At 38.0% G+C, this 27,129-nt stretch overlaps 1 protein-coding gene across 1 annotated transcript in view; it reads right to left on the reverse strand.

Moving 5' to 3' along the window:
* Positions 1–3,564: 3,564 nt before the first annotated feature.
* GNAI1 (G protein subunit alpha i1) overlaps positions 3,565–27,129 on the reverse strand; it is a 106,295-nt gene continuing 82,730 nt past the window's right edge. The window contains exons 5-8 of the mRNA XM_025291058.3: positions 23,696–23,824; positions 16,062–16,191; positions 14,884–15,037; positions 3,565–5,668 (exon numbers count right to left, since the gene is read on the reverse strand). Of these exons, the coding sequence (XP_025146843.1) occupies positions 5,478–5,668; positions 14,884–15,037; positions 16,062–16,191; positions 23,696–23,824 (604 nt within the window). The 3' untranslated portion in view covers positions 3,565–5,477. The remainder of the gene's footprint in view (positions 5,669–14,883; positions 15,038–16,061; positions 16,192–23,695; positions 23,825–27,129) is intronic.

Below are 27,129 nucleotides of genomic sequence, written 5' to 3' on the forward strand. Positions count from 1 at the left end.
GACATTTTAAGATGTAGGTTTCCAGAAGCAATTACAAGAGAAAATTTCCCAAAGTTTAAAATAACATAAATGTCCATATTTTTGGTTACATTAAATAATGTAATAATAAAGAATAAAAATAACAGAAGTGTCCTGAAAATGAAATGCATTTTTTTTCTTCTGACATTTCCCAATATCATCATCAATGTGAGACACTGAGAAGTTTCATCTATAAAGATGAACTATGATACTTGTTTTGAGACATTTTATTCAAAGATAGTATCAACAACTATTATTTAAGCACTGATTAGGGTTTTAAAGGCACCCCCAACTTAAAGTCTTTATAGTCAAGTAGCAGTACAACTTATCAAGTGCTTACCACATGCCAGACTCGCTTCCAAGTGTGTAACATGCATAGTGAATTTAATGGCCTGATTATTTAATCTCTATTTTTTTTTCCAGATAAAAAGGAGACCGAGTAAAATTAAATAACTTGCCCCAGTTTACCCAATTAATAAGAGACAGTCAGGATCTGAACTCAGATAACACCCAGTGCCTAGGCCACCCCCACCACTTTCAACTTTTCTCTAAAATAACACACTGAGCAATGACAATGCTAACATCTATAATACAGATTAATTATTAAATTCCTTCACACAAGGCACCATGGGTGAGTCTGTTAACAATAAATGATGTAAAAATGTCCATAACTGTTTGTGTCCTTAAGAATCTTCACATCTAATGGGTATTATCATAAATAGCTTTGATACAAGTATACGTATTTTTAAGCTTTTATGCATTTTTGAGATACATTTAACATTTTGTGTGTACACTAATGAGTTTATATATATAGTCAAAATAAGTCTAGTTAACATCCATCACCACACAGTTACATTTTTTTTCTTGTAATGAGAACTTTAAAAACTTATTCTTTGTAACTCCCAAATATGCTACACTGTTATTAACTATACTCACCATGGTGTACATTATATCCCCATGACTTATTTCATAGCTGGAATTTTTTTTTATTGACTCTCTCCACCCATTTCATCCACACCCACACACCACCTCTGGCAACCACCGATCTGTTCTCTGCATCTGTGAGCTGAATTTTCTTGATTGTACATATAGGTGATACCCCATATTTGGCAATCTCAGACTTACTTCATCTAGCATAAAGTCCTCCTCAGGGTCCATCCATGCTGTTAAAAATGGCAAGATCTTGTTTTATGGCTGATGTTCATGCGTGTGTGTGTGTTGCATTTTCTTTATCATCTGTGCATAGACACTTAGGGTGTTTCCCTATCTTGGCTGTTGTAAATAGTGCTGCCATGAAAATGAGGGTGTATGTCTTTTTGAGTCAGTGTTTTCACTCTCTTTTTGGATAAATTCCCTGCAAGTAGAATTTCTGAATCATATGGTCATTCCACTTTTATGTCTTGGGGAACCTTCATCCTTTTTGCCATAGTGACGGCCCCAGTGTACATCCTGACCAACGGGGCACAAGGGTTCCTGGTTCAGCACATCCTTCCAACGTTTGTTATTTCTTGTCTTTTAATACTAGTCATCCTAACAAGTGAAGTGATAGCTCACTGTGATTTTGATTAGTAATTCCCTGATACTTAATAATGCTGGGCAACTTACTGTGAACCTACTGGCTATCCATGTCTTTTTTTGAATTCAAGCCATTTTAAAATGTTTTTTTTTTTTTTTTTTTGAGTTGTATATTTTGGATTTTAACTATTGGATTATAAGATATGATTTGCAGTTTTTTCTTCCATCTCACAGGTTGCTGTTTCAGTTTGTTGATGGATTCCTTTGCTGTGCAGAAGCAGCTTCTTAGTTTGATATAGAGTCCCACTTTTTCTGTCAAATCTAAAAGATTATCACCAAGACCAGTGTAGAGGAGCTTATTACCGCCTCTGTCTTCTGGGACTTTCATGGTTCCAGGTCTTAATCCATTCAGGCCCTCAATCCATTTTGGGTTTATTTTTGTGTATGGTATAAGATAATGATCCAGCTCCATTCTCTTGCATATTGTCTAGTTCTCCCAATATCATTTATTGAAGACACTCTTCTTTCCCTGTTGTATATACTTGGCTCTGTCTCATAAGTTGACCATATATGTCTGGGTTTATTTTTAGGCTCTCTATTCTTTTTCTCAGATCTATGTGCATGTTTTTATGCCAATGGAACACTAATCTACTATAGTTTTCTAGTATAGTTCATACAAAGCGGGACACATGCTCCATAATTTCTATCTTATGTATTTTTATTCTAAAAATATGATTCCGATAAACTCAGAAGGTGACAATGGGGGTGGTTAAAAGAATACTTAAGACATTTTCTGGAAATAAGGTAGCATAAACAGATGTGAAGTCAGAAGTCACAGGTTTGAAATGTTGATCTTGGTTGTTGATTAACCTGAGACTTTTCTGATCTATCTCACAGTTGCTGCTGGCATTTAGTAAGAACTTGTGCATTTTAGTCAGCATTTTTTTTTTTTTTTTGGGTAGAAGTCTGAACCTGAATGAATGACACGAAGTGTTATTTTTTAAAAGGATACTGAAATAAATGAAAGGGACTTTAGCAGCCAGAAGAGCTTTAGGAAATTGAGAAATGAGAACTGGCACTATGACTGGCTCAGCTGAGCTGCTTCCCAGTGAGGGGGATGAGGGCTGATCAGACCTGAGCCTCTGGCCAGGGAGGTGAGACCTGTGATTGGCAGCCCTATGAGAACCATGCAGTTTCACGTAGGGCAGATGGAAGACAAGATGCCAGCTGATCTAAAAAAGAGACCACCAAAAAAAGTGCTAATAAATAAAAATAACATTAACAGACATAAGGAACACTTCCCTTGTTCCAGGCACTGTTTTAAGCATTTGCAGGTAGTATAGTGCTTGAAGGAAAGCCCGGGCTATGCATAAAGCGCTGTTAGAATGTGTGGAAGGTGGCGGGGAGGGGGGCGGGGAATGTGAAGTGGGCTCATATGATGAAGAGCATGAATGGAAGGCTAAGTAGATTTCATTTTACTGACAAGTCAGAGCTAATGCACAGAAAGTAACACAGGCACAGTTCTAGATTAGGATAAGTAAGTGCATTGAAGAAAGGAGAAACTGGAAGTGGGGAATTTAATTACTAATCCATTTTAATTGCAAGTTAAACAAAGACCTGAATTCAGTAGATGGTAGTGGGAATGGGAAAGAGAAATAAAACAAAAACCACATGTAAGGCACTGGGAAGGAGACCTGTATGCAAACAGTGGCTTATCAGAGATGGAGATGACGGCTAAGAAGAGTTCCCAATGGCTGACAAATTCCCCACTGAGGGATTACGTGAATGGCGGTTCAGTGGCCAAGACAGGGTGAGAATTGGTTGACGGGGAAGATGATGATGAATTTGGTTTGGGCGTACTGAGTTGGAACAGGAAATTCCAAATATGGCACCACATCTTGTGAGAAAATTTAGGGCAGGGAAAACTCAAGCTTCGGGAATAGATGAAATTGCAAACACAAAGGTAAAGAAGAAATGAACTACAGACTGATAAATGCGAATACAAAAACATGTATTTAGCCAAGAGGTTTGTAAAATTTTAAAAATTCGAATTTATTAGATTTTATTAGTAACACAATTACACAGAATAAAGTTCAGGAATTCATCAATGGTGGTCATCAATATGTGCTTCTTTGTGGCTTTTTAAGCTGTTATTTCTCATGATTCAAATCGATTCACAGGACAGTTGAATTTCATACATAGCTTCATAAGATGAATACAACAGGTCTTCCATCCATAAAATTAATGAAAACATATCTTTCATGAAAGGCACATAAAGAATCTAAACTAGCACATTTATTTAAAGAATTCTGATAACTCTGAATTTCTTTACATTACAAACAAGAAAAATCCCCCAAATGAAACAGATGTAAATGTTGTTTCTGGTTACATACACACACACACACACACACTGCAACAAATAGACCTCAACAAAATGATAACACACAACTAAATTTAGAAACTACTTACCCACAAAGTTTATTGAAACACTACATAATGTTTTTAAGATGAGTAAAAAAAGAGAAGTAAGGTATGGAATGCTGTTCACTTTGCTGAAAACAAGGTCATAGAGAGATACTGTGAATAATTAAAACAAAAGTGACTATCAAAATTTTAATATCTAGCAAAAATGTAATACTTGAGAATACATACAATTGCTGACTTAATTAAATACGATTACTCATTTTCCTAAGTGTAATTGCCCATTTCATTCTCAGAGATAATAGCACAGTTTAAAGAAATAATACAAACTCAAGCAAGTGGAGGAAATTTGAATAATCTCAGGGAAAAAAGTAATTTTAATATAGTGTGATAATTAAATTTGAAACTAGTTACTTACATATGTGAATTTAAAGGCTGCATTTTATCGGCAGCAGAATCTTCGAGGTCTTTCCTGTTACCTTCCGAACAAAGAGCTGTCATGTATGGTACGTACAAGGGATTTCCCAAAGGAAATACACAAATGAATGTCTCAAAATTCATTATGCTAACTTATTTTTTTACCCACAAAAATGCTCTTGCACCCACCTAAACTTACTTATAAATAAAAATGTAGTTATTTGAAAGTGTATAAAAATTAACTTGGCATCACCTTTAAGGCAATGCATGAATACCATCCAAATATTAAAATTCAAAGTGAAAACAAACCAACTGAATAAAAATTAAGTGTTTATAAGTCTATATGTATATCCTCAGAAACCTGCAATTTTACAGTTTTTAAACCAAATCTAATGTAGAATCAGATTAGCATGCACCCTTAAAAGAAAAACTGAAACTCATACAATGTTTAACTGATCCAAAGGCAGGTATAGTCATCTTCTTCAAGAACATTTCAATAAAACACATAAATTTAAAGAACAAATCATGTTATTAAAATAGTCTGTGCAATGTTTGTACAAATAACATTTATGATTACAAGTATACTACATATAATCAAGACAAGAGCTGCAATGTGTCCTAATATTAATCATCGTACTTAAAAATTTACAGGACAGGAACATAAATAAAGCTGTTAAGAACTGGCAAACATGACAATAGTCTGTCATTCAGTACAAAGTATTTAATATTTCTGTTATTTCCAAAGCCATCACGCTAAAATTATAAGTTGCCGCTTACTAAATACCTAAAAGTACTGTGGAAAACGAAAGTCATAAATACATGTATACATACATTTGCATATTTACATGTATGTAGAAGTCATCCATACACTAGAGCCCAGCTTTAACACTGCCCTTAGTTTCTCACTGCAGGACCACCTCTCACATTTACGAAAGGTCCTTCCATTACTTTCAGTTAAAAAAAAACAAACAGAACAGCTTTGGTCAGGTCCCAGATGCACTCGCCATATACTACATTCTGTGTTGCTGCAAGACTCTAGTCTAGAGAGATCCACATGTAAGTACTCATTTGGTTTGAAAATGCATTTTACCATTTACTGCCAACACTCAGAAGAGACCACAATCTTTTAGATTATTTTTTATGATGACATCTGTTACGGCATCAAAGACAAACTGCACGTTCTTGGTGTCCGTGGCACACGTGAAGTGGGTGTATATTTCCTTTGTGTCCTTTCTCTTATTGAGGTCTTCAAACTGACACTGAATATATGCAGCTGCCTCTTCATATGTGTTTGAGCCTGAGAAGAGAAATGGCAAGAAACGTAAGGTGAAGTTAAAAGGAGTATACTGCTAAGCGACATGGACCTTAAAATACAGAAATAGGTTTCATATGTATAAAATATGTAGATTCCATCATAATTGTCTTTATGCCATTTGAGAATAAGATAAACTTTAAGTGAAAAATACCCAATGTTAATCACCCTTTAATGACTGTAAGTTACCCTTAAAGAAAAAAAACAAAAGCATGGTATTCCATGTTCCCCATGATCTTTGTTCCTGCCTCAAACTCTAAGTATCAGAGCCTCTTTTTGCTTTTACCCCTTACACTCTACATCCTAACATGGACAGCTTCCACAAATAACTGATGTGGCTGCTATAACACTTCTAGCCTATAGTGGCTGATCAAGAAATGCTGACTGAGTACTGACTGGTATATTTTTATTCAAAGTGTTGTGTTAGTTCCTCAGTCTTGTCTGACTCCTTGCGACTCCATGGACTGTAGCCTGCCAGGCTCCTCTCTGTTCATGGAATTCTCCAGGCAAAAATACTGGAGTGGGTTTCCATTTCCTTCTCCAGGGGATTTTTCCCAGCCCAGGGACTGAAACCCAGGCCTCCCACATTGCAGGTGGATTCTTGACTGTCTGAGCCACAAAGGAAGCCATTTTTATTCAACTTCCTATATATATTCAATATATTAACTAGCATTTATCTCTCAGTTTTTTATTCAAAAACTGTACAGTGCTCTACAATGTGGTATATGGCTATGAGGTTACAAAAAGTGAATGACAGAATGACTGCTACTTTCATCAGATGACTGAAGACTGTCACCTCCACTGGCTTTGTTCATAGTGATGCTTCCTAAGGCCCATGTGACTTCACATTCCAGGATGTCTGGCTCTAGGTCAGTGATCACACCATCGCGATTATCTGGGTCGTGAAGATCTTTTTTGTACAGTTCTTGTGTGTACTTTTGCCACCCCTTCTTAATATCTTCTGCTTCTGTTAGGTCCACACCACTTCTGTCCTTTATAGACATGAGCGCACTGTGCTACAGAAATGGCTGTGTGGCGCTGGAGTGGCGAGAGGCCATGAGACGATATCCTACGTCCAAGGTCAGAAAAACCCCAGTAAGATGGTAGGCACTGGAGCAGCTGTGAGGAGATACCCCATATCCAAGGGCAAAGTAGAAGACACAGCAAGATGTAGGGGGAGCAAATTCGCATTTAGAATTAAACCCCATTCCCACCAGAGATGCTAAGAGGGCTCAAACTTTGTGGACACCAGGACTCAGGGACCCAGGGACCCCACAGACTGAGACACAACTGTGTCTGAGCATCTCCTGTGGAGGTACGGGTCAGCAATGGACTGCCACAGGGACAGGGGCTCTGGGAACAGCAGGCTTGGGTACGGCATAAGCCCTCTTGGAGGAGGTCACCATTAACCCCACCATAGAGCTGCCAGAACTTACACAGGACTGGGAAACAGACTCTTAGAGGGCACAAACAGAACCTTGTGCACCAGGACCCAGGAGAAAGGAGCAGTGACTCCACAAGAGAGTGTGGGGGCAGACCCAGAATTGCCTGTGAGTGTCTAGGAGTCTCCAGTGGAAGCATGGGTTGGTGGTGGCCTGCTGCAGGGTTGGGGGCACTGAGTGCAGCTGTGCATGCATGGGACCTTTTGAAGGGGGTCACCGTTATCTTCATTACCTCCACCAAGTTCGGCCCCAGGTAAATAGCAGGGAGGGAACACAGCACCAGGCATCAATAGAAAATTGGATTAAAGATTTACTGAGTGTGGCCCTGCCCATCAGAACAAGACCCAGTTTCCCCCTCAGTCAGTCTCTCCCATCATGAAGTTTTCATAAGCCTCTTATCCTTCTCCATCAGAGGACAGACAGACTGAAAAGCACAATCACAGAAAATTAACCACTCTAATCACATAGACCAGAGCCTTGTCTAACTCAATGAAACTATGAGCCATGCCCTGTAGGGCCACCCAAGACGGACAGGTCATGGTGGAGAGGTCTGACAGAATGTGGTCCACTGGAGAAGGGAATGGCAAACCACTTCAGTTTTCTTGCCTTGAGAACCTCATGAACAGTATGAAAAGGCAAAAAGATAGGACACTGAAAGATGAACTCCCCAGGTCAGTAGGTGCCCAGTATGCTACTGGAGATCAGGGGAGAAATAACTCCAGAAAGAATGAAGACAAAAACATCACCCAGTTGTGGGTTTGCCTGGTGATGTAAGCAAGATTAATGCTGTAAAGAGCAATACTGCATAGGAACGTGGAATGTCAGGTCCATGAATCAAGGCAAATTGGAAGTGGTCAAACAGGAAAGGGCAAGACTGAACGTCAACATTTTAGGAATCAGTGAACTAAAATGGACTGGAATGGGTGAATTTAACTCAGATGACCATTATATCTACTACTGTGGGCACGAATCCCTTAGAAGAAATGGAGTAGCCATCATAGTTAACAGAAGAGTCTGAAATGCAGTACTTGGATGCAATCTCAAAAACGATAGAATGATCTCTGTTTGTTTCCAAGGCAAACCATTCAATATCACAGTAATCCAATATGCCCCAACCAGTAATGCTGAAGAAGCTGAACAGTTCTATGAAGATCTACAAGACCTTTTAGAGCTAACACCCCAAAAAGATGTCCTTTTCATTACAGGGGACTGGAATGCAAAAGTAGGAAGTCAAGAAACACCTGGAGTAACAGGCAATTTGGGCCTTGGAGTACGGAATGAAGCAGGGCAAAGGCCAATAGAGTTCTGCCAAGAGAATGCACTGGTCATAGCAAACACCCTCTTCCAACACAAAAGAAGACTCTACCATAGACATCACCAGATGGGCAACACCGAAATCCGACTGATTATATTCTTTGCAGCCAAAGATGGAGAAGCTCTATACAGTCAGCAAAAACAAGACCAGGAGCTAACTGTGGTTCAGATCATGAGCTCCTTATTGCCAAATTCAGACTAAAATTGAAGAAAGTAGGGAAAACCACTAGACCATTCAAGTATGACCTAAATCAAATCCCTTACGATTATACAGTGGAAGTGAGAGATAGACTTAAAGGACTAGATCTGATAGAGTGCCTGATGAACTATGGACGGAGGTTCGTGACACTGTACAGGAGACAGAGATCAAAACCACCCCCAAGAAAAAGAAATGCAAAAAAGCAAAATGGCTGTCTGAGGAGGCCTTACAAACAACTGTGAAAAGAAGAGAACTGAAAAGCAAAGGAGAAAAGGAAAGATATACCCATTTGAATGCAGAGTTCCAAAGAACAGCAAGCAGAGATAAGAAAGCCCTCCTCAGTGATCAGTGCAAAGAAATAGAGGAAAACAATAGAATGGGAAAGACTAGAGATCTCTTCAAGAAAATCAGAGATACCAATGGACTATTTCATGCAAAGATGGGCTCAATAAAGGATATTTTGAATGTTAACCCCTAAGCAGATAAATAGTTTGCAAATATTTTCTCCCATTCCTTTGGCTGCAGTTTTATTCTGTTGATGATATCCTTGGCCATGCAGAAGCTTTTTAGTTTGATGTAGTCCCATTTGTCTATTTTTGCTTTTGGTGTCAAACCTAAAAATTTACAGTCAAGACGGATTTCCAGCTTATTGCCTATGTTTTCTTCTAGGAGTTCTCTCCTTTCTTACACTCAAATCTTTATTTGGTTTATTTTTGTGTATGGTGGAGAGAGCAGTCCAGTTTCATTTTAGCATGTGGCTGTCCAGTTTTCCTAACATTTATTAACGAGACTGCTCTTTCCCCATTGTGTATTCTTGAGTCCTCTGTCATAAATTACTTGATCATGTATGCATGGTTTACTTCTGGGCTCTCTATTCTGTTCCTCAGTTCTGTTTCTAATGCCAATACCACACTTGTTTTGATTACTCTAGCTGTTGGAAACCAGGGAGCACGGTGCTTCCACCTTTGTTGTTCCTTTTAAAGACTGCTTTAGTTTTTGGACTCTTTTATGACTTAAAATTGTTAGGATTATTTATTCTTTCTGTGAAAACTGCAATTAGAATTTTGATATGGATTACACTGAGTCTTTTAGACAACTGTAGGTAGCATGGACCGTTCTAACAGTATTCTTCTAATTGGGTGTGGAATACCAGACCACCTGACCTGCCTCTTGAGAAATCTGTATGCAGGTCAGGAAGCAACAGTTAGAACTGAACAGGGAACAACAGACTGGCTCCAAATAGGAAAAGGAGTACGTCAAGGCTGTATATTGTCACTCTGCTTATTTAACTTATATGCAGAGTACATCATGAGAAACGCTGGGCTGGAAGAAGCACAAGCTGGAATCAAGACTGCCGGGAGAAATATCAATAACCTCATATATGCAGATGACACCACCCTTATGGCAGAAAGTGAAGAAGAACTAAAGAGCCTCTGGATGAAAGTGAAAGTGGAGAGTGAAAAAGTGGGTTTAAAGTTCAACATTCAAAAAACAAAGATTATGGCATCTGGTCGCATCACTTCATGGCAAAGAGATGGAAGAAACAATGGAAACAGTGGCTGACTTTATTTTATTGGGCTCCAAAATCACTGCAGATGGTGACTGCAGCCATGAAATTAAAAGATGCTTACTCCTTGGAAGGAAAGTTATGACCAACCTAGACAGCATGTTAAAAAGCAGAGACATTACTTTGTCAACAAAGGTCCATCTAGTCAAGGCTATGGTTTTTCCAGTAGTCATGTATGGATGTGAGAGTTGGATTGTAAAGAAAGCTGAGCACCGAAGTATTGATGCTTTTAAACTGTGGTGTTGGAGAAGACTCTTGAGAGTCCCTTGGACTGCAAGGAGATCCAACCAGTCCATCCTAAAGGAGATCAGTCCTAAGTGTTCATTGGAAAGATTGATGTTGAAGCTGAAACTCCAGTACTTTGGCCACCTGATGTGAAGAGCTGACTTATTGGAAAAGACCCTGATGCTGGGAGAGACTGAAGGCAGGAGGAGAAGGGGACAGAGGATGAGATGGTTGGATGGCATCACTGACTCAATGGAGGTGAGTCTGAGCAGACTCCAGGAGTTGGTGATGGACAGGGAGGCCTTGCGTGCTGTGGTCCATGGGGTCGCGAAGAGTCGGACATGACTGAGTGACTGAACTGAATTTTCTTGTGACATATTTGCCTGGTTTAGGTAACAGGTAATGCTGGCCTGGTAAAACGAGTGATGGAAGAGTTAGAGAAGAATTACTAGCAGTGCTTCTCAGAGTGTTCGGCAGAATTCACCAGTAAGGCCATCTGGTTATGAACTTTTGTTTACTGGAAGGTTCTTGATTGAATTCTTTACTAATCAGTCTATTCAGATTTTCTATTTCTTAATGATTCAAACTTGGTTGATTGTTTCTAGGAAATTTTCTCTAGGTTGTCAAAATAAGTTTACATTTTATCTCGTCAATAGCAGACAGCCATATACTCTACAAATTAAATTTTAGTTTATTAAATCATAATAAGGGTACACTGAAATATAAAGGAATAAATAATGTCCTGTTGACTCACAGAAGCTAATGCAACCTCTAAATTAAAAATATGTTTTGAGAAAACAGCTTGCCCTGTGTGCATTCCTCAATCTGCTGTATATATTCCAGGTAACTAGTTACATTACTTAATCCGCAGAACTACAAGATACATGAATGAACTAGTAAGTACAGTATTAAACCTGATTTTAAGTTTTGGCAAAGAATGACTGAGGGCAGGGGTGGTGGAAGATGACATTAGTTTCTAACATAATAGAACTGTCTTGACTAAAGGTTTATTACAGATGATATAGCCTGGCTCAAGACTGGAGAATGGGAGGCTGGTGATATAATTCAAAGGGAGATAAAGGTGATTTGAAAAGAAAAAAAAATAGCGTGAGTTCAATTTGAGTCTCAGGTGCTAAAAAACACAGATATGCTCAGCAAGCAGTTGGAAATGCAAGCCTGAGTCTCCACAGAGAAATTAGAGTTGACAACAGAATGTATCATGCTGAGAATAAATATGCCTATGAAAGAATAGAATGCTGGAAGATTATAAGACTGCAGACAGAATTTGGTGAAATGCCACCATACAGATATAAAGAAGAGAAGATAGGAGCAGAGAGAGGTAGGAGATAAACCAAGTGAGGAGTTTGCAGGCTACATGTCTTCTATAGCAAACAGTATAGAACAGGAATTAAGAATTGAAGATGCATCAGAGAATCTGAATCAGGTAAATCAAGAATTCTATAATACTCTTTGCTAAAAGAATCTTAGAACAGTGATTATTACTAACTTTAAAAAATGTATACCTGGCCTGGCAAAAAAAAAAAAGAGAGCTAACAAGTATGCTCTTGGTGGCTCTAAAATCTCTGCAGGTATGTAATATTTGAGGAGTGATTTGGGTTCTCAAACTTTCCCTGGTGGCTAAGACAGTAAAGAATCTGCTTGTGATGCAGAAGACCTGGTTCAACCTCTGGGTCAGGAAGATCCCCTGGAGAAGGGAATGGCTATCCACTCCAGTATTCTTGTCTGGAGAAGCCCATGGACAGAGAAACCTGGTGGGCTATAGTCCATGGGATCACAAAAGATACAAAGCTGAGTGACTAACACTTTTATTTTTTAACTTGGGTCCTCTGACATTAACACAAAAGGGCTACTTTACAATGTTGTTGTTTAGTCCATAGTCATGTCTGACTCTCCCAACCCCATGGACTGTATTCTGCCAGGCTCCTCTGTCCATGCGATTTCCCAGGTGAGAATATGGGAGTGGGTTGCCACTTTCTTCTCCAGGTGATCTACCCAACCCAGGAATCAAACCCACATCTCCTGGATTTGCAGGCAGATTCTTTACTGCTGAGCCAGCAGGGAAGCCTTTATTTCACTATAGAAAATGAATATGACCTTAAAGATAAAGTAAAGGCAAAACTGAATTGCCTTGATTCTAGATATCTTCAATCTTGGAATCAGAACTATTAATAATTCTATCCCCAATAAAGCACTACAAACAAGTTAATTCTGTGAAATTAGTTTGAACTGAAGTATAACTCTGTGGGCTTCCCTTGTGGCTTAGCTGGTAAAGAATCCACCTGCAATGTGGGAATCCTGGGGTTCGATCCCTGGGTTGGGAAGATTCCCTGGAGAAGGGAAAGGCTACCCTGCCTCTTGAGAAATTCGTATGCAGGTCAGGAAGCAAGAGTTAGAACTGGACATGGAACAACAGACTGGTTCCAAATAGGAAAAGGAGTATGTCAAGGCTGTATACTGTCACCCTGCTTATTTAACCTGTATGCAGAGTACATCATGAGAAACGCTGGGCTGGAAGAAGCACAAGCTGGAATCAAGATTGCCAGGAGAAATATCAATCACCTCAGATATGCAGATGACACCACCCTTATGGCAGAAAGTGAAGAGGAACTAAAGAGCCTCTTGATGAAAGTGAAAGAGGAGAGTGAAAAGTTGGCTTAAAGCTTAACATTCAGAAAACTAAGATCATGGCATCTGGTCCCATCACTTCATGGGAAATAGATGGGGAAACAGTGGCTGACTTTATTTTTTTGGGCTCCAAAATCACTGCAGATAGTGACTGCACCCATGAAATTAAAAGACGCTTACTCCTTGGAAGGAAAGTTATGACCAAGCTAGATAGCATATTGAAAAGCAGAGACATTACTTTGCCAACAAAGGTCCATCTAGTCAAGGCTATGGTTTTTTCAGTAGTCATGTATGGATGTGAAAGTTGGACTCTAAAGAAAGCTGAGTGCTGAAGAATTGATGCTTTTGAACTGTGGTGTTGGAGAAGACTTTTGAGAGTCCCCTGGACTGCAAGAAGATCCAACCAGTCCATCCTAAAGGAAATCAGTCCTGAACATGCATTGGAAGGACTGCTGTTAAAGCTGAAGCTCCCATACTTTGGCCACCTGATGCAAAGAACTGACTCATTTGAAAAGACCCTAATGGTGGTTGGATGCCTTCACCGACTCAATGGACATGAGTTTAAATAAAATCCGGGAGTTGGTGATGGACAGGGAGGCTTGGCATGCTGCAGTCCATGGGTGCAAAGAGTCGGACATGACTGAGCAACTGAACTGATAACTCTGTGATTTACAAAAAGGGCTGTAGTAAAGAGCAGTAGGGTCACACTGATTGAAGAACCCTCTGCTTTGCCTCCAGTGAGAATATAATTAAATGTATTCTGACTGTTAATGTTCTGGATGCAGCAGGTGCAGTGGACTTGGGTCTGGACTGGGACTCTTGCTTCATTCCTCCCAGTGCTCTCACCTGTGTTAGTGGGATATAAAAGCATCCATAGCACACGGTTGTTTTAACACTGCCTGTGGAAAGGCAGTAAATATTTGTATAATTTACTCAATACAAAACTAAAATTTTGTTTATAAGAAAAAAATTCTTAAAATAATTAGGATGGAGCGAGGGTTGTTATTTTTCTGTTGTGTTCGACTCTGTGGAGGGGACCTGGGGGTCGAGGGTGGGATATCTGTGTTCCTTGTGCCCACTTCCAGTAGTAGCCAGGGAAGTGTTCCAAAGAACTAAAGCAGTGTTTTTGCCTAACTTTTGATTTCACAGATGGAGTACTGAGACAGGGAAATTAACTGCCTCAATCAAGATCAAAGAGCAAATTATGGGAAAGCCAGGACTGCAACTCAGCTTTCCTTTTCTCAAAGCAGACCGTTTTCCACAGCAGTAAAACTGAAGTAGCTTTAAGGTCTCATTACCAAAGCCTGGGTTTCTTGTGAACCCTTCCCCCATTCCCCTGAGCAGTTAGCTACCTCATATTCCTTTCTAATCTTCCCCCCTTACAATTACTTACTGTTTGTTTTCCTCTGTAGTCACATGCTGCACTGGTGTTGTTTTATCTGCTTCCTTAGGAGTACCTCTGTCTTAGAGATTAGTCAGTGAACAGAGACACATCTTACTTATTGTACATCACACAATAGCTAAGATCTGTTCACTGCATGTACAAATCAGTATCATACGTTTACAAAGACTTGGGGTCACCACAGAAAATTATCTAACAGCTTTCCCATAAAATGAATGTTATTTTTAATCCTCCACACCTCAAGGAGCTAGCCCAAGCAAGCTGGGCTTGAATGCAGTTTGCTAAATAATTTTGCTTTTACAGGTTAAGAACTACTAAGCCAAGAGATTCAAATCAACAACTGAAATCTTGGCTTAGGGGAACTTTCACTTAAAAATGTACGAGTTGACAGAGAAAGTAAAATACCTGCATATTCTGGATAGCATATAGTGAGAGGGCTCTTCTTGATTTTTTCTTCAAAGAGATCCTTCTTGTTCAGAAAAAGTATAATAGATGTATCTGTAAACCATTTGTTGTTACATATGCTGTCGAATAACTTCATGCTTTCATGCATTCGGTTCTGTAATAGAAAACAGCCAGTGTATCATAAGGGCAAAGATTCTGAGAAATATTACTTTTAAAAAATAATGAGTGTCTGGGAAGAAAGTGTGGCAGTACAATAGAGCTTAGCCAGCCGAAAAATACATAACCTATCACAAAAATACACTTCAAGAACAAGCACACGTGATGATTTCAGGCGCGATGAGGATCCGCATCACTCATCAGCCATCCAGCACTCGCTGCGCGCCCGTGGTGTGCCACTGTTCCGCAGGAGCTTGTGATCTAGAAATGCCAAGTGCGGACATCTCAGAGGAGACCTCGCTACAGAGTGACCTGAGGTTTCCATTAAAAGGTAAGTAGAGGTTTTTGAAGATTAATAAACTGAAAAAGCTGAAATACAATTAGACCAACACCCTATATAATAGTGTATGAGGGAAGGAAACCTCCAATTCCTGTTTCCTGCCCTTCTGGTATCTGTGGTTTCAAAAAGGGCACTGATATATTATAGAGCACCAGAAGGACAGAAATGAATGTCGTACGTTACACCTACTGAATGGTAACTGTATATACCTTATCTTAAAAAAAAAAAGAAACTGACATTTATAGCTCTTCTATTTAAAAATATTTCCCTCAGATTAATGGTACACTGAAATACATGTGACAATTACATGACAGCAGCAAAGTATAATATAGCTCAGGGATTACTAAGATGGCAGAGGTAAGAAATAAAAGCCTTGGACTATAATGGAGCTAGCTTTATTTTTATTCGGTATGTAGATACCAGATCTCAGAAATGCCTAGTTAAGCATCTAGGGTTGAACTCTTTGTCTTCTCCTTTTTATGAGGATCCATCATAAAAAGTATGCTTCTTTGCATACTAAGAGGGATATGTACTAAATAGAAAAGTTAGAGAAAAGTGCCTGAACTTTCACATTATTCAGGCATTAGCAAGAATTTCTCAAGAGTTTTTCTTAGAAAAATTCTTGGCAACAACTCCAACTCTTCCTATTCCATGTTTAATCTTTAAAAGAGGTTCTACTTGCCATTTCTTCATCTTCAGCTAGAACCAGGTCATAGTCACTCAGCGCCACACAGAAGATGATGGCGGTCACTCCTTCGAAGCAATGAATCCATTTCTTCCGCTCAGATCTCTGTCCTCCCACATCAAACATTCTGTAAGAGGAGACATGAGTTTAACATCACCCTGAATGCTCAGACACACCAAGGAGTTCTATAAAAAAAAATCAACAAAAAAGCTCCAAATCGCATGGAGAATGTGGGATGGAAGGTAAGGAGAAAAGGACTTTAAGGGAGAAAAAGTCTGCTAGAAGGGACGGTCTCTCACAATAAAACACAAAAAACCCAAAATACCTTAAAAAAAATACCCAAGTTCATTAACATATGAGACCACATTAGAACAAGAACATTAAAACACACAAATGAAGGGGCTGAACTATGTGTAAACAGAGAAGTCACAGGGAACATCTAGAGAATGCAGAGATAATAGAATATATTCAATTCACCAGAGTCACAGAACATTAGAGGCAGAGAACACGGTCCCCTCGTCCAACTACAAAATGTTTCTCTCTGAAGCAATATTGCAGGACTTAAATGTAAAGGAGAAACCATTAGAGGTAAGAAAGGTGTCATATTTAAATAGGGGCAAACAGCCTGCCTAAATCAAAAAATAAAACCAAGGTACAGAAAAAAAGATGAGATAAATGGGTGGCCTACTGAATAGTGTGAATACTAGGAGTGAAAACACTACGTTTTTACATGATGTGCAATAGGAGACCATTCTAAGTGGCTGCACAAGGCAGTAACACAAACAACATAAAGATGATGTTTTCGGCTTTCTCCTCTAAGAGCGTAAGTTAAGCAAAAGTTGAAATTCACATAGATTATTATGCAATCTAGAAATAGCCACTTACATAATAGAAACACTATGCAAACTGGTACATTTTAAAAGACTCCATTTATCTAGATACTGCACTAATTAAAATAGTCCCTATTTCATTCTCAGGCAAAACGAATTTTCCCAGTAGAGTAGCATTGGCCTATAAACCAAATCCAAGTGCATCAGATTTGTACTCAGTATAAAAGTAACAATAGTAGTTAGTTTTATCATCATTTAAGTGGTATTCTATTAGTCTACCTAGTAAATTGTTCATTAAGTTTAAGTATGCTATATAACAAAATGATTCTACTACACACTAAATTAAAATGGGTAAGATGCGAAAAGGACAGCTGGTAATGAAGATCAAACAAAATAAAAGAAATTAAAATGATTACCCATCTGCTAAACTGCCAACGAACACAATTTGAAGACTACCTTACCAAAAAAATAATATATTTTAGCTAACTTCTCTGATCATATGTCATATATCACTCCATGTAAAATAACAACAGAACCCTCCCTCTCCCACATTTCCCCTCTGTTGATGGTTGGTTTATGTATCAATTTGGCTAGGCTATCATATGCAGTCACTTAATCAAGCACTAATTTGGGTGCTGCTGTGAAGGTATTTTATTGTTATGGTTAGTATCTATAATCAGTTGATTTTCAGGGCAGACCTCATCTATTGAGTTGAAAGGCCTTAAGGGCAAAAGCTGAAGTTTCTCAGAGGAAAAAAATTCTGCCTCAATACTGCAAAATGAACATCTACCTGAGCCTGCTGTCCTGTACTGCAAACCAACACCCACTGTCAGGTAAGCCAGGTCCTTGAGAGCAAGGAGAGATAAGAAAGCCTTCCTCAGCCATCAGTGTAAAGAAATAGAGGAAAACAACAGAATAGGAAAGACTAGAGATGTCTTCAAGAAAATTAGAGATACCAAGGGAACATTTCATACAAAGATGGGCTCAATAAAGGACAGAAATGGTAGGGACCTAACAGAAGCAGAAGATATTAAGAAGGGGTGGCAAGAATACACAGAAGAACTGTACAAGAAAGATCTTCATGACCCAGATAATCACAATGGTGTGATCACTGACCTAGAGCCGGACATCCTGGAAGGTGAAGTCAAGTGGGCCTTAGGAAGCATCACTACGAATAAAGCTAGTGGAGGTGATGGAATTCTAGTTGAGCTATTTCTATCCTGAAAGATGATGCTGTGAAAGTGCTGCACTCAATATGCCAGCAAATATGGAAAGTCAGCAGTGGCCAAAGGACTGGAAAAGGTCAGTTTTCATTCCAATCCCAAAGAAAGGCGATGCCAAAGAATGCTCAAACTACCGCACAACTGCACTCATCTCACACGCTAGTAAAGTAATGCTTAAATTGTCCAAGCCAGGCTCCAGCAATACGTGAACCGTGAACTTCCAGATGTTCAAGCTGGTTTTAGAAAAGGCAGAGGAACCAGAGATCAAATTGCCAACATCCGCTGGATCATGGAAAAAGCAAGAGAGGTCCAGAAAAACATCTATTTCAGCTTTACTGACTAAGCCAAAGCCTTCGACTGTGTGGATCACAATAAACTGAGGAAAATTCTGAAAGAGATGGGCATACCAGACCACCTGACCTGCCTCTTGAGAAACCTGTATGCAGGTCAGGAAGCAACAGTTAGAACTAGACATGGAACAACAGACTGGTTCCAAATAGGAAAAGGAGTACGTCAAGGCTGTATATTGTCACCCTGTTTATTTAACTTCCATGCAGAGTACATCATGAGAAATGCTGGGCTGGAAGAAGCACAAGCTGGAATCAAGATTGCTGGGAGAAATATTAATAACCTTAGATATGCAGGTGACACCACCCTTAGAGCAGAAAGTGAAGAAGAACTAAAGAGCCTCTTGATGAAAGTGAAATTGGAGAGTGAAAAAGTTGGCTTAGTGCTCAACATTCAGAAAACTAAGATCATGGCATCCAGTCCCAATCACTTCATGGCAAATAGATGGGGAAACAGTGGAAACAGTGTCAGACTTTATTTTTCTGGGCTCCAAAATCACTGCAGATGGTGACTGCAGCCATGAAATTAAAAGACGCTTACTCCTTGGAAGGAAAGTTATGACTAACCTAGACAACATATTAAAAAGCAGAGACATTACTTTGCCAACAAAGGTCCATCTAGTCAAGGCTATGGTTCTTCCAGTAGTCATGTATGGATGTGAGAGTTGGAATATAAACAAAACTGAGCGCCACTAAGAATTGATGCTTTTGAACTGAGGTGTTGGAGAAGACTCTTGAGCATCCCTGGGACTGCAAGGAGATCCAAACAATCCATCCTAAAGGAGACCAGTCCTGGATGTTCATTGGAAGGACTGATGTTTAAGCTGAAGCTCCAATACTTTGGCCACCTGATGGGAAGAGCTGACTCACTGGAAAAGACCCTCATGCTGGCAAAGACTGAGGGCGGGAGAAGAAGGGAACGACAGAGGAGGAGATGGTTGGTTTGCATGATCAACTCGATGGGCATGGGTTTGGGTGGACTCTGGGAGTTAGTGATGGACCGGGAGGCCTGGCGTGCTGTGGTTCATGGGGTTGCAAAGAGTCGGACATGACTGAGCTGAGCTGAATAGGTTGTTTCCTCCGAGAACCCTAAGTGACACATGTTTAGTACCCAAATTTGGGTAATGCAGTAAATCAAATACTCCTGTGGATATGGCTCTGGATGTGGGTAGTAGAGAAAGGTTGGAAGAATTTTGAATGATAGAAAAAGTCCAAAATACCTTGAAATATGGTTGGTTAGAAATACAGATATTAAAAGTGATTTTGATGAGAATTAAGATTTTTTTTTTTTAGCCTTCAGGAAGAGCATAATCCTCTAACAAACTCATTTCTAACTTCAAGTGCTATCAGAATAAATTTCTGGTTTTTTATGCCACAAATTTGTGGTAATTTGTTACAGAAGCTTTAGGGAGCTAGCTAGTATATGCCATCTTGCTTTCCTCATCATAGCAGTTACCACCCCCTGAATACTAAATATGTATTTCATTTCCTCTCATCCCCAAACCCTACAATGATGTAAAGACAAAGACTTTGTTTTGGCCTCCACTGGACAAACAAATGTACTGCATAAGTATTTCTTGAATGAAATAATGAACTGTGTCTACAGAGTATTTTAAAACACTTTTAAGCAGTAATAGACTAGTTTTTACCAATGCTATTTTTTCACAGAACTAGAGCTAAAAAACTTTAAAATTTATATGGAAACACAAAAGATCCCAAATAGCCAAAGTAATTTTGAGAAATAAAAATGAGGCTGGAGGAGTCAGACTCCCTGACTTCAGACTATACTACAAAGCTTCAGTAATCAAAATACCATGATAGCATGATACTGGAACAAGAACAGAAATACAGATCAAGGATCTAGGTCAGAAAGCCCAGCAATAAACACACACCTACAGTCAGTTAATCTAAGACAAGGGAGGCAAGAAAATACAATGAGAAAGTGGTGCTGGGAAAACTGGACAGCTACATGTAAAAAGAGTGAAATTAGAGCCTTCTCTAATATCATATACAAAATTAAACTCAAAATGGATCAATAATAGACTAATTTTACCATGTTAAAGATACAGACCTTCCAGTTATGCTCTGGGAATGTTAAATATAAAAGAGCTTTAAGTTGATAAGTAGTATGAATACAGAAACAATCTCTTCAATTTAATTTATGAATGAATGAGGGTCATTCATTATTGATCATAAGTGACCCTATAGACTATAGCCTGTCAGACTTCTCTGTCCATGGGATTCTCCAGGCAAGGATACTGAAGTGGGTAGACATTCCGTTCCCCAGAGGATCTTCCCAACCCAGGATCCCCTGCATTGCAGATGGATTCTTTATCATCTGAGCCACCAGCGAAGCCTAGCATAAACAAAGAACCTTTAAGCTGGTGCTTCTCAAATGTTATGTGTGATGTTGATGCTGCTGATTTGCAGACTGGACTTTGAGAATCACTGGCCTAACTCAAGGAGCAAAAATGACTAAGAACTAATACAACAAAGGATCAGACTGTACACAGAGCATTATTCATTGTTTCACACACATATTAAAATTATCTTCAAATTCTGAATTTCTATTTAACCCAAAACAAAAAATGATTATAATATGTTCTCCTTCATATGAAGAGACTGTTGACTAGTATTAAACAGGGAGTGAAATTGAGCTTTCTTAGATTTCTTTCTTTAGGGGAGCAGGGGGAGGAAGGGAATGTATCGAAGATCCTGAACTGTGCTGACTTACTCTCAAGACTGTTACCTGCTATCACTGTGACCAAGACTGGGGCAATGCTAATTGACTATGAATTGACATGAATACTACCCCATAAATGACTTTCCACCCCAGAACCAACTGCACATTTACATTACTAAAGAAAAGGAACAGAAACATATTACAATCATGAAGTATCACTTCTATTGGAAAATTCGATTTTCAACAAAAATATAACAAAATACCAATAAAACTGTTGATTCTTTAAAGCAAAATAATCCTCATAGACACTGTCCATAAATGCCTGGTCACAGAGGTGATAGTATATATTCCTAAATTATAATGCTTTGTTGCCTCATTCTAAATTTGTTAATTCCCATACCACAAAACGAGTGAAACTAAAATTTTATATCAGCAGTTAAAAAACTGAACAATGAATTTATACCACACAACACACAAAATAATAAAACACACTCAGGAATTTCCAGTAGAATTGTTCTAAGCACATTTTTGTCTTCATTTTTCTGAGACTCTCTTAAATATATAAAAAGCATACTTGGAACCATATGTTAGCAATGATAGTAATTTAACAATTCAAATCCAAAATAAGACAAAGTTTATTTGAAGTTCCTGACAGACCTATGTTTAAGTCAGCAAGTGAAAACAGTAACTCAAAACATCCTGTGAAACTTTACATCACCCGAGAAGACTAAACAGAGCAAGGAAAGTGGACTTCCTGGAAGGATCATGATAACAGACAACCTACCTGATGCTGAAATGACAACCTGGGGAAACCTAGGCTGGCAGTGATGCGTATGGTCTGGAAGTAAATGTTTATAGTGCATCGACCCAAGAACGTGACTGAACTGGACACAGATTGCCTGAAGCACCAAATAACTGGCGTAATATTTACCTTTGCCATTTCCCATCATTTACAGAGCTGAGACCTCTATGTTTTCCTTTCACAGATAATAACCCATTTTATGTATAAACCTCTGACACTGGGCAAGATTGGAACAATCTATTAAGAATCTTAAACGCGTTTGCCTTTACCTAGCAAGCACAAGTCCAGAGTCCTTATTTGCTAACCTTAACCCCATGCACTTTTTCCTCAGATTTCACATTTAGAATAAAGTGATGATCTGAACATAATTTAAGATTCCTATCAAATATGGTCGTAAAGCAAGTTAAAAAAATTTTTTTTTTAAATCAGAATTTAAGGTGTACTAGGATTTAAAAAAAAAATGCAATAAATCTTACAAGTCAAGCACTGAACTTCCTTATACTTAAAATCATTTCATAATTTTAAAATAAATCCAGCAGTAGTAATCAAGTAAGGCAAATCAGATGATTTAAAATAATGCTATTTTAATATTCCTGAGTTTGGTTATGTAATATTCTACAGAATAGTAAGCAAACTAAAAGAAGGCAAATGATTTCAGTACATAAAAGATAATACCAGCAGAGAGAGGAGAAAAAAATTACAAGTAAATACAAAACAGTACCATATTATAGTACCAAAAGTTACATGCTCAGATAAACTCATTATGATCTGTATCTCTGTTTAAGAAAGCAAGGCAGTGTTTGTTTCTGAGAGGGAAGCTGCCACAGAAAACTGAAATTAAATTTTAATTTCTTGGAAAACTCAATTACATGAATCCCTGAATGTGGGATAATGTAGTGATGAATGCTAGTAACAGATGTATTATATTTAAAATACTTATGGAGAGACTCACGGGTACAGGTGCATATCTAGCTGTGCTCCCCACAGTGTGCAATACTGAGCTTCTTTGAGGTGAGCTGACAAATATTTGTTTTTAATCTCTGGCTAGAAACCTCTTTTTAAGATAGTTTCAGAAATTCTGATTTGTTATCATACTGTTTCAGAGCACTGGAATTAACTGTAGCAAAATTCAGCAGCTTTTCTCACATTTAGTTTTTCTTTTTTCAGTAAGTAACAATTTTCAATGTTTAACTGAATTTCCCTGAACTTGGTTCATTATAAAATGAGCAAACAAGACAAAATGAACTTCAGGATCCCTTTCATTCTATAGGCTACCAGTCAATGCTTCTCTGTTCAGACCTCAATAAGTTATAGTACACTGTAAAGTTAAATGAACATTTTTAATCATGAAATAGTAGAAATGTAAGTGTGCGTAAAAATCTTGGTGAAAAAATTTTAAAAGGTAGCTTTTAAAAACATTTCCATAAATCAGCATATAATCTATCAGTAAAACCTAGAAATAGATGGCAACACTTTTCCAAAATATACATTATTAGAGCAGTAGTTTCTATTTAAAAATAAAAACCAAAATCTATTTTTATTTAAGCCACTGTGAAAAATACAGGCAAAAGAAATCTGCATGGTTACTTTTACTTAAATAAAAATATCCCCCTTTGGACCTGAAAAACATTTTTTGTAATTTCCAACTCTAAAAAATTTTAAACTTTTTTATACCTTTTTCCCTTAAACATTTTATTTTGTATTATATATCTGAATTCATATATTATCTGCCTTGAAGCTACTCACTTAAAATGAAGATCTTTGAAAGTAAAATGGGTCTCAACAATTCCTGTGGTTTTCACTCGAGTTCTGAGAACATCTTGTTGAGTTGGAATATAATTTGGTTGTGCAATTCTGTCCAAATCATTCAAATAGCTGAAAAATAAACAATATGCTAATAGTTAACATTATCAATAAAGATCATCTAAATCAAAGAGCAAAACATTTTGATGCATGAAGTACTACAGATTACTGCAAGTTTTTACATTTCTATGTAATGATATAATTTGACCAATTTAAATCTGAATCTTACACAACTCTCTGAAATGAAAATGTTTATACTTCTCCAGCCACAAAATTCCATAAGCACCCAAACTCACTGCAAGCCATGAATTTGTCTCTAAAAACTCTTTATTACATTTTTTTTTGACGTACCACTGTGTTTATTTTCTAGACATTTCTTTTTTGTTGAGGAGTTATTGTAGAAAGCCTTCCTTTTTGAGAAAGTAGTGAGGAAACCCCTGGCCAAAGGCTGAATTCAGTATTGTTCCTTTTCAACTCGCCTTAAGTTATACACAGAAAAACACTACGCATGCTCCTGTACTCTACATTTTACTGGCTCTATGAATCAACATTCATATTTTGTTTCTGGTTTCAGCCACTCATTCAACTCTCTCTGCCAATAATGCAAAATATGTTGTGTTATAAAAATGTAGTGGTATCATACTATGCAATTCTTTTGTGTCCAATTATGCAGTAGAATCAATAATGTTACATACAGTACAGGTATAGAGAGATTAAGGTGAACCTGAGTGGTTAAGAAGAGGGCTTACTGGAGAGTGAAGTGAGGAGTGTAACAGAAATCTGAAAGGTGCATGGATGAAAGGGAATGTTATTCACATCATAAAAAGCATAGTAAGGAGGTAGGAACAGCCACATCTTGTATCTTAGAACATAAGTCCACTAGTAGGCTATGCATGGAATTAATTCTAAGGTCACCTGAATGTGGGGAGCATGACTGCAGTGTTTTCTAATACTAGAGTGGAACAGTTCAAGATAATTTAGCAAATACATCAGGGTTCATTACAGAAGCACCAACTTTTGCAACTTTAATTGATGTGTCCTCTCAAAGTGTTCTTTAGCCATTTAGAATGGGGTCTTACCCACAAAGGGAGCTCAATAAGTATATGATTTGTGGAGACAGAATTGGAAAGCCATCTGCTGAATTAGTAATCAAAATTTTATAGACAAGTATATGTATGTGATGCTGATACTAGAATACACAGAGATGATAGTTTATCTGTATTTTAAAATAATGTATTACTGCATTGTTGATGATCTCCTACTATTTTATGTTTTTAGTTCCACATATATTAAAGCTCAATTTACTACAATAAAATCTGACTTAAAACAGGCTATGACAAGAGTTTACTAACTGTCCCTTTGAAATAATGAGCTGTTCTTTTTAAGATATGTTCTGATTACTCATATTAACATTTATAGCATAAAACTGCTATAGTTCTGTTAGCCTGTAAAAATAATGTACATTTATATTTCGACAAGACAAAAAAGAAAAACGGGCACTGTGAAAAACTCCGGTTGTTTTAAAAGATCACAAATTTTTCATAGATTGATGATTTGATGGTCTTACTGGGCAGCTTGGCAGCACCCTCTATCTCCAGTCAAGAATTCAGAAATCAAGATGCCTTATAACTACCAAGGAGAATAATGAGTTTCATGACTTCCTTCATTCTTGAAGAGTGGCTCCATTTTTGCCATCTTAAGATCAGAACTATTAGTAATGAAATAACAGAGAGCCAAAGTGACTCCAAGTACTGTGCACAGGACAAGGGATCTGCGCAAATATACTTGGTGGGAAGTGGGACGTCCATCCAGGAAGATAGGGGGAAATGAACTTTAATCTACTGTCCCTGAGAAGCACCCCTTAAATTATTCAAATAACTCCTCTTGCTGGGCTCAGCTCAGAGCAAGTTACTCACCATAAGTAATTTCTGCTTTGATCTTTCTGCAGCTTCTGGTGGTGCCAAAGCAAGTATTGTGGACCAAGAGTTGTATTTTGCAATAAGAAAATTTTTTTTCTAATTTTTTCCTCTAGCTTCTGGAGTTTGGTTTATTAATATAAGGGCATATTGTGTGATGACCATGTATCAGGTAATGGAGATAGAATACTGGGCAAAAAAAGACCTTACTGAGTTTACAGTTTAGTGGCAGAGATTTAAAAAAGAAAATCAAATAGTCCTCAATGTTAAGTATAAATAATATTACCTCAAAATACATGTAAATCTATAAGTGCTAGGGGAGAAAAAAAAACAAACCCTCAGATCATGAGTACACAACACGGAGACAAAGGCCTACCCACTGAGTCAAAGAATATTTCCTTGTAAAAAGTAAGGACACCAGATGGAAAGATGAAGCTACCCATGTAATAATACATATGGCTTATACACTTGTAAAACACTAAAAATACATGTTAAAAAATATAGCGTTATAAAAATTATGACAGGTTATACAATATCTTGTATTACTTCTTCATTCACACTAAATCATTAACGTAATGCCGAGTACACTGACGTGCAACACATGAAAATTCTATAATTAGGTTCTCAGCAGCCACACCCATTTGTTTTTCACTGTGGCAAAGTATACGTGTTTACCTAGACCTTCTAATACTTGGCAGCTTCTATTTAATCCTCACTTGTATCCCTGAGAGCCAAGAGCTCTGTCAAGAAAACTAACTTTGGAAAATAAAATAAGCGTAAGGCACTTGTTTCTACTCAGAGTATCATTTTTGACATTGCTGAGTATGTGTGCCAAATAATGGAAATAAATTCTTGATATTTTTTTCCCTATGCAGATTACCAAGCAGAAAACTCCCTGACTAGGTTTTATCAAAACTTACTTTATAGACTTTCTGAGGCCACCACCTAGAAAACTGGGGCAAATTATTCTTCTAAAAACTGCAGTTCGATATCTATTAATATAAACAATGTCTAACGCAACACAGCATATATACTTGACAATTGTCAAGTTTACAGATCCTTTATTTTCATCAGTAAGAATATCTTGATGTTATCATCGTACACCCCTTCAAACAGGGTGCCTGTGACTCAAGGTGCCTGTCACTGGACAAGTGACTTCTCAGGCACGTTAGTAAATGAGGGGCACTCACATTAGTTACCCTCCCCTTTGGCTGGTCCAAACTAGAGGTCCACCCAAATTAACAGTAAGCTTTGGGAAATCCCAAATACTTTCTTGGAAGTATACTGGAAACAGTTCCATGCTGCAAGATTAGAGTTGCATAAGCATGAGTCCCCTGAGACTATTTTTGAACACAAAAGGAATATGAGCCTTGCTACCTGCAAACACACACACACACACAGACAGAAAAAGTGTTCAAATATTGTCATCCTGAATACCTTGAGTTGTACAAGAATGTGTCA

Source organism: Bubalus bubalis, chromosome 8 (genome assembly GCF_019923935.1).
Source record: "Bubalus bubalis isolate 160015118507 breed Murrah chromosome 8, NDDB_SH_1, whole genome shotgun sequence".
Taxonomy (NCBI): domain Eukaryota; kingdom Metazoa; phylum Chordata; class Mammalia; order Artiodactyla; family Bovidae; genus Bubalus; species Bubalus bubalis.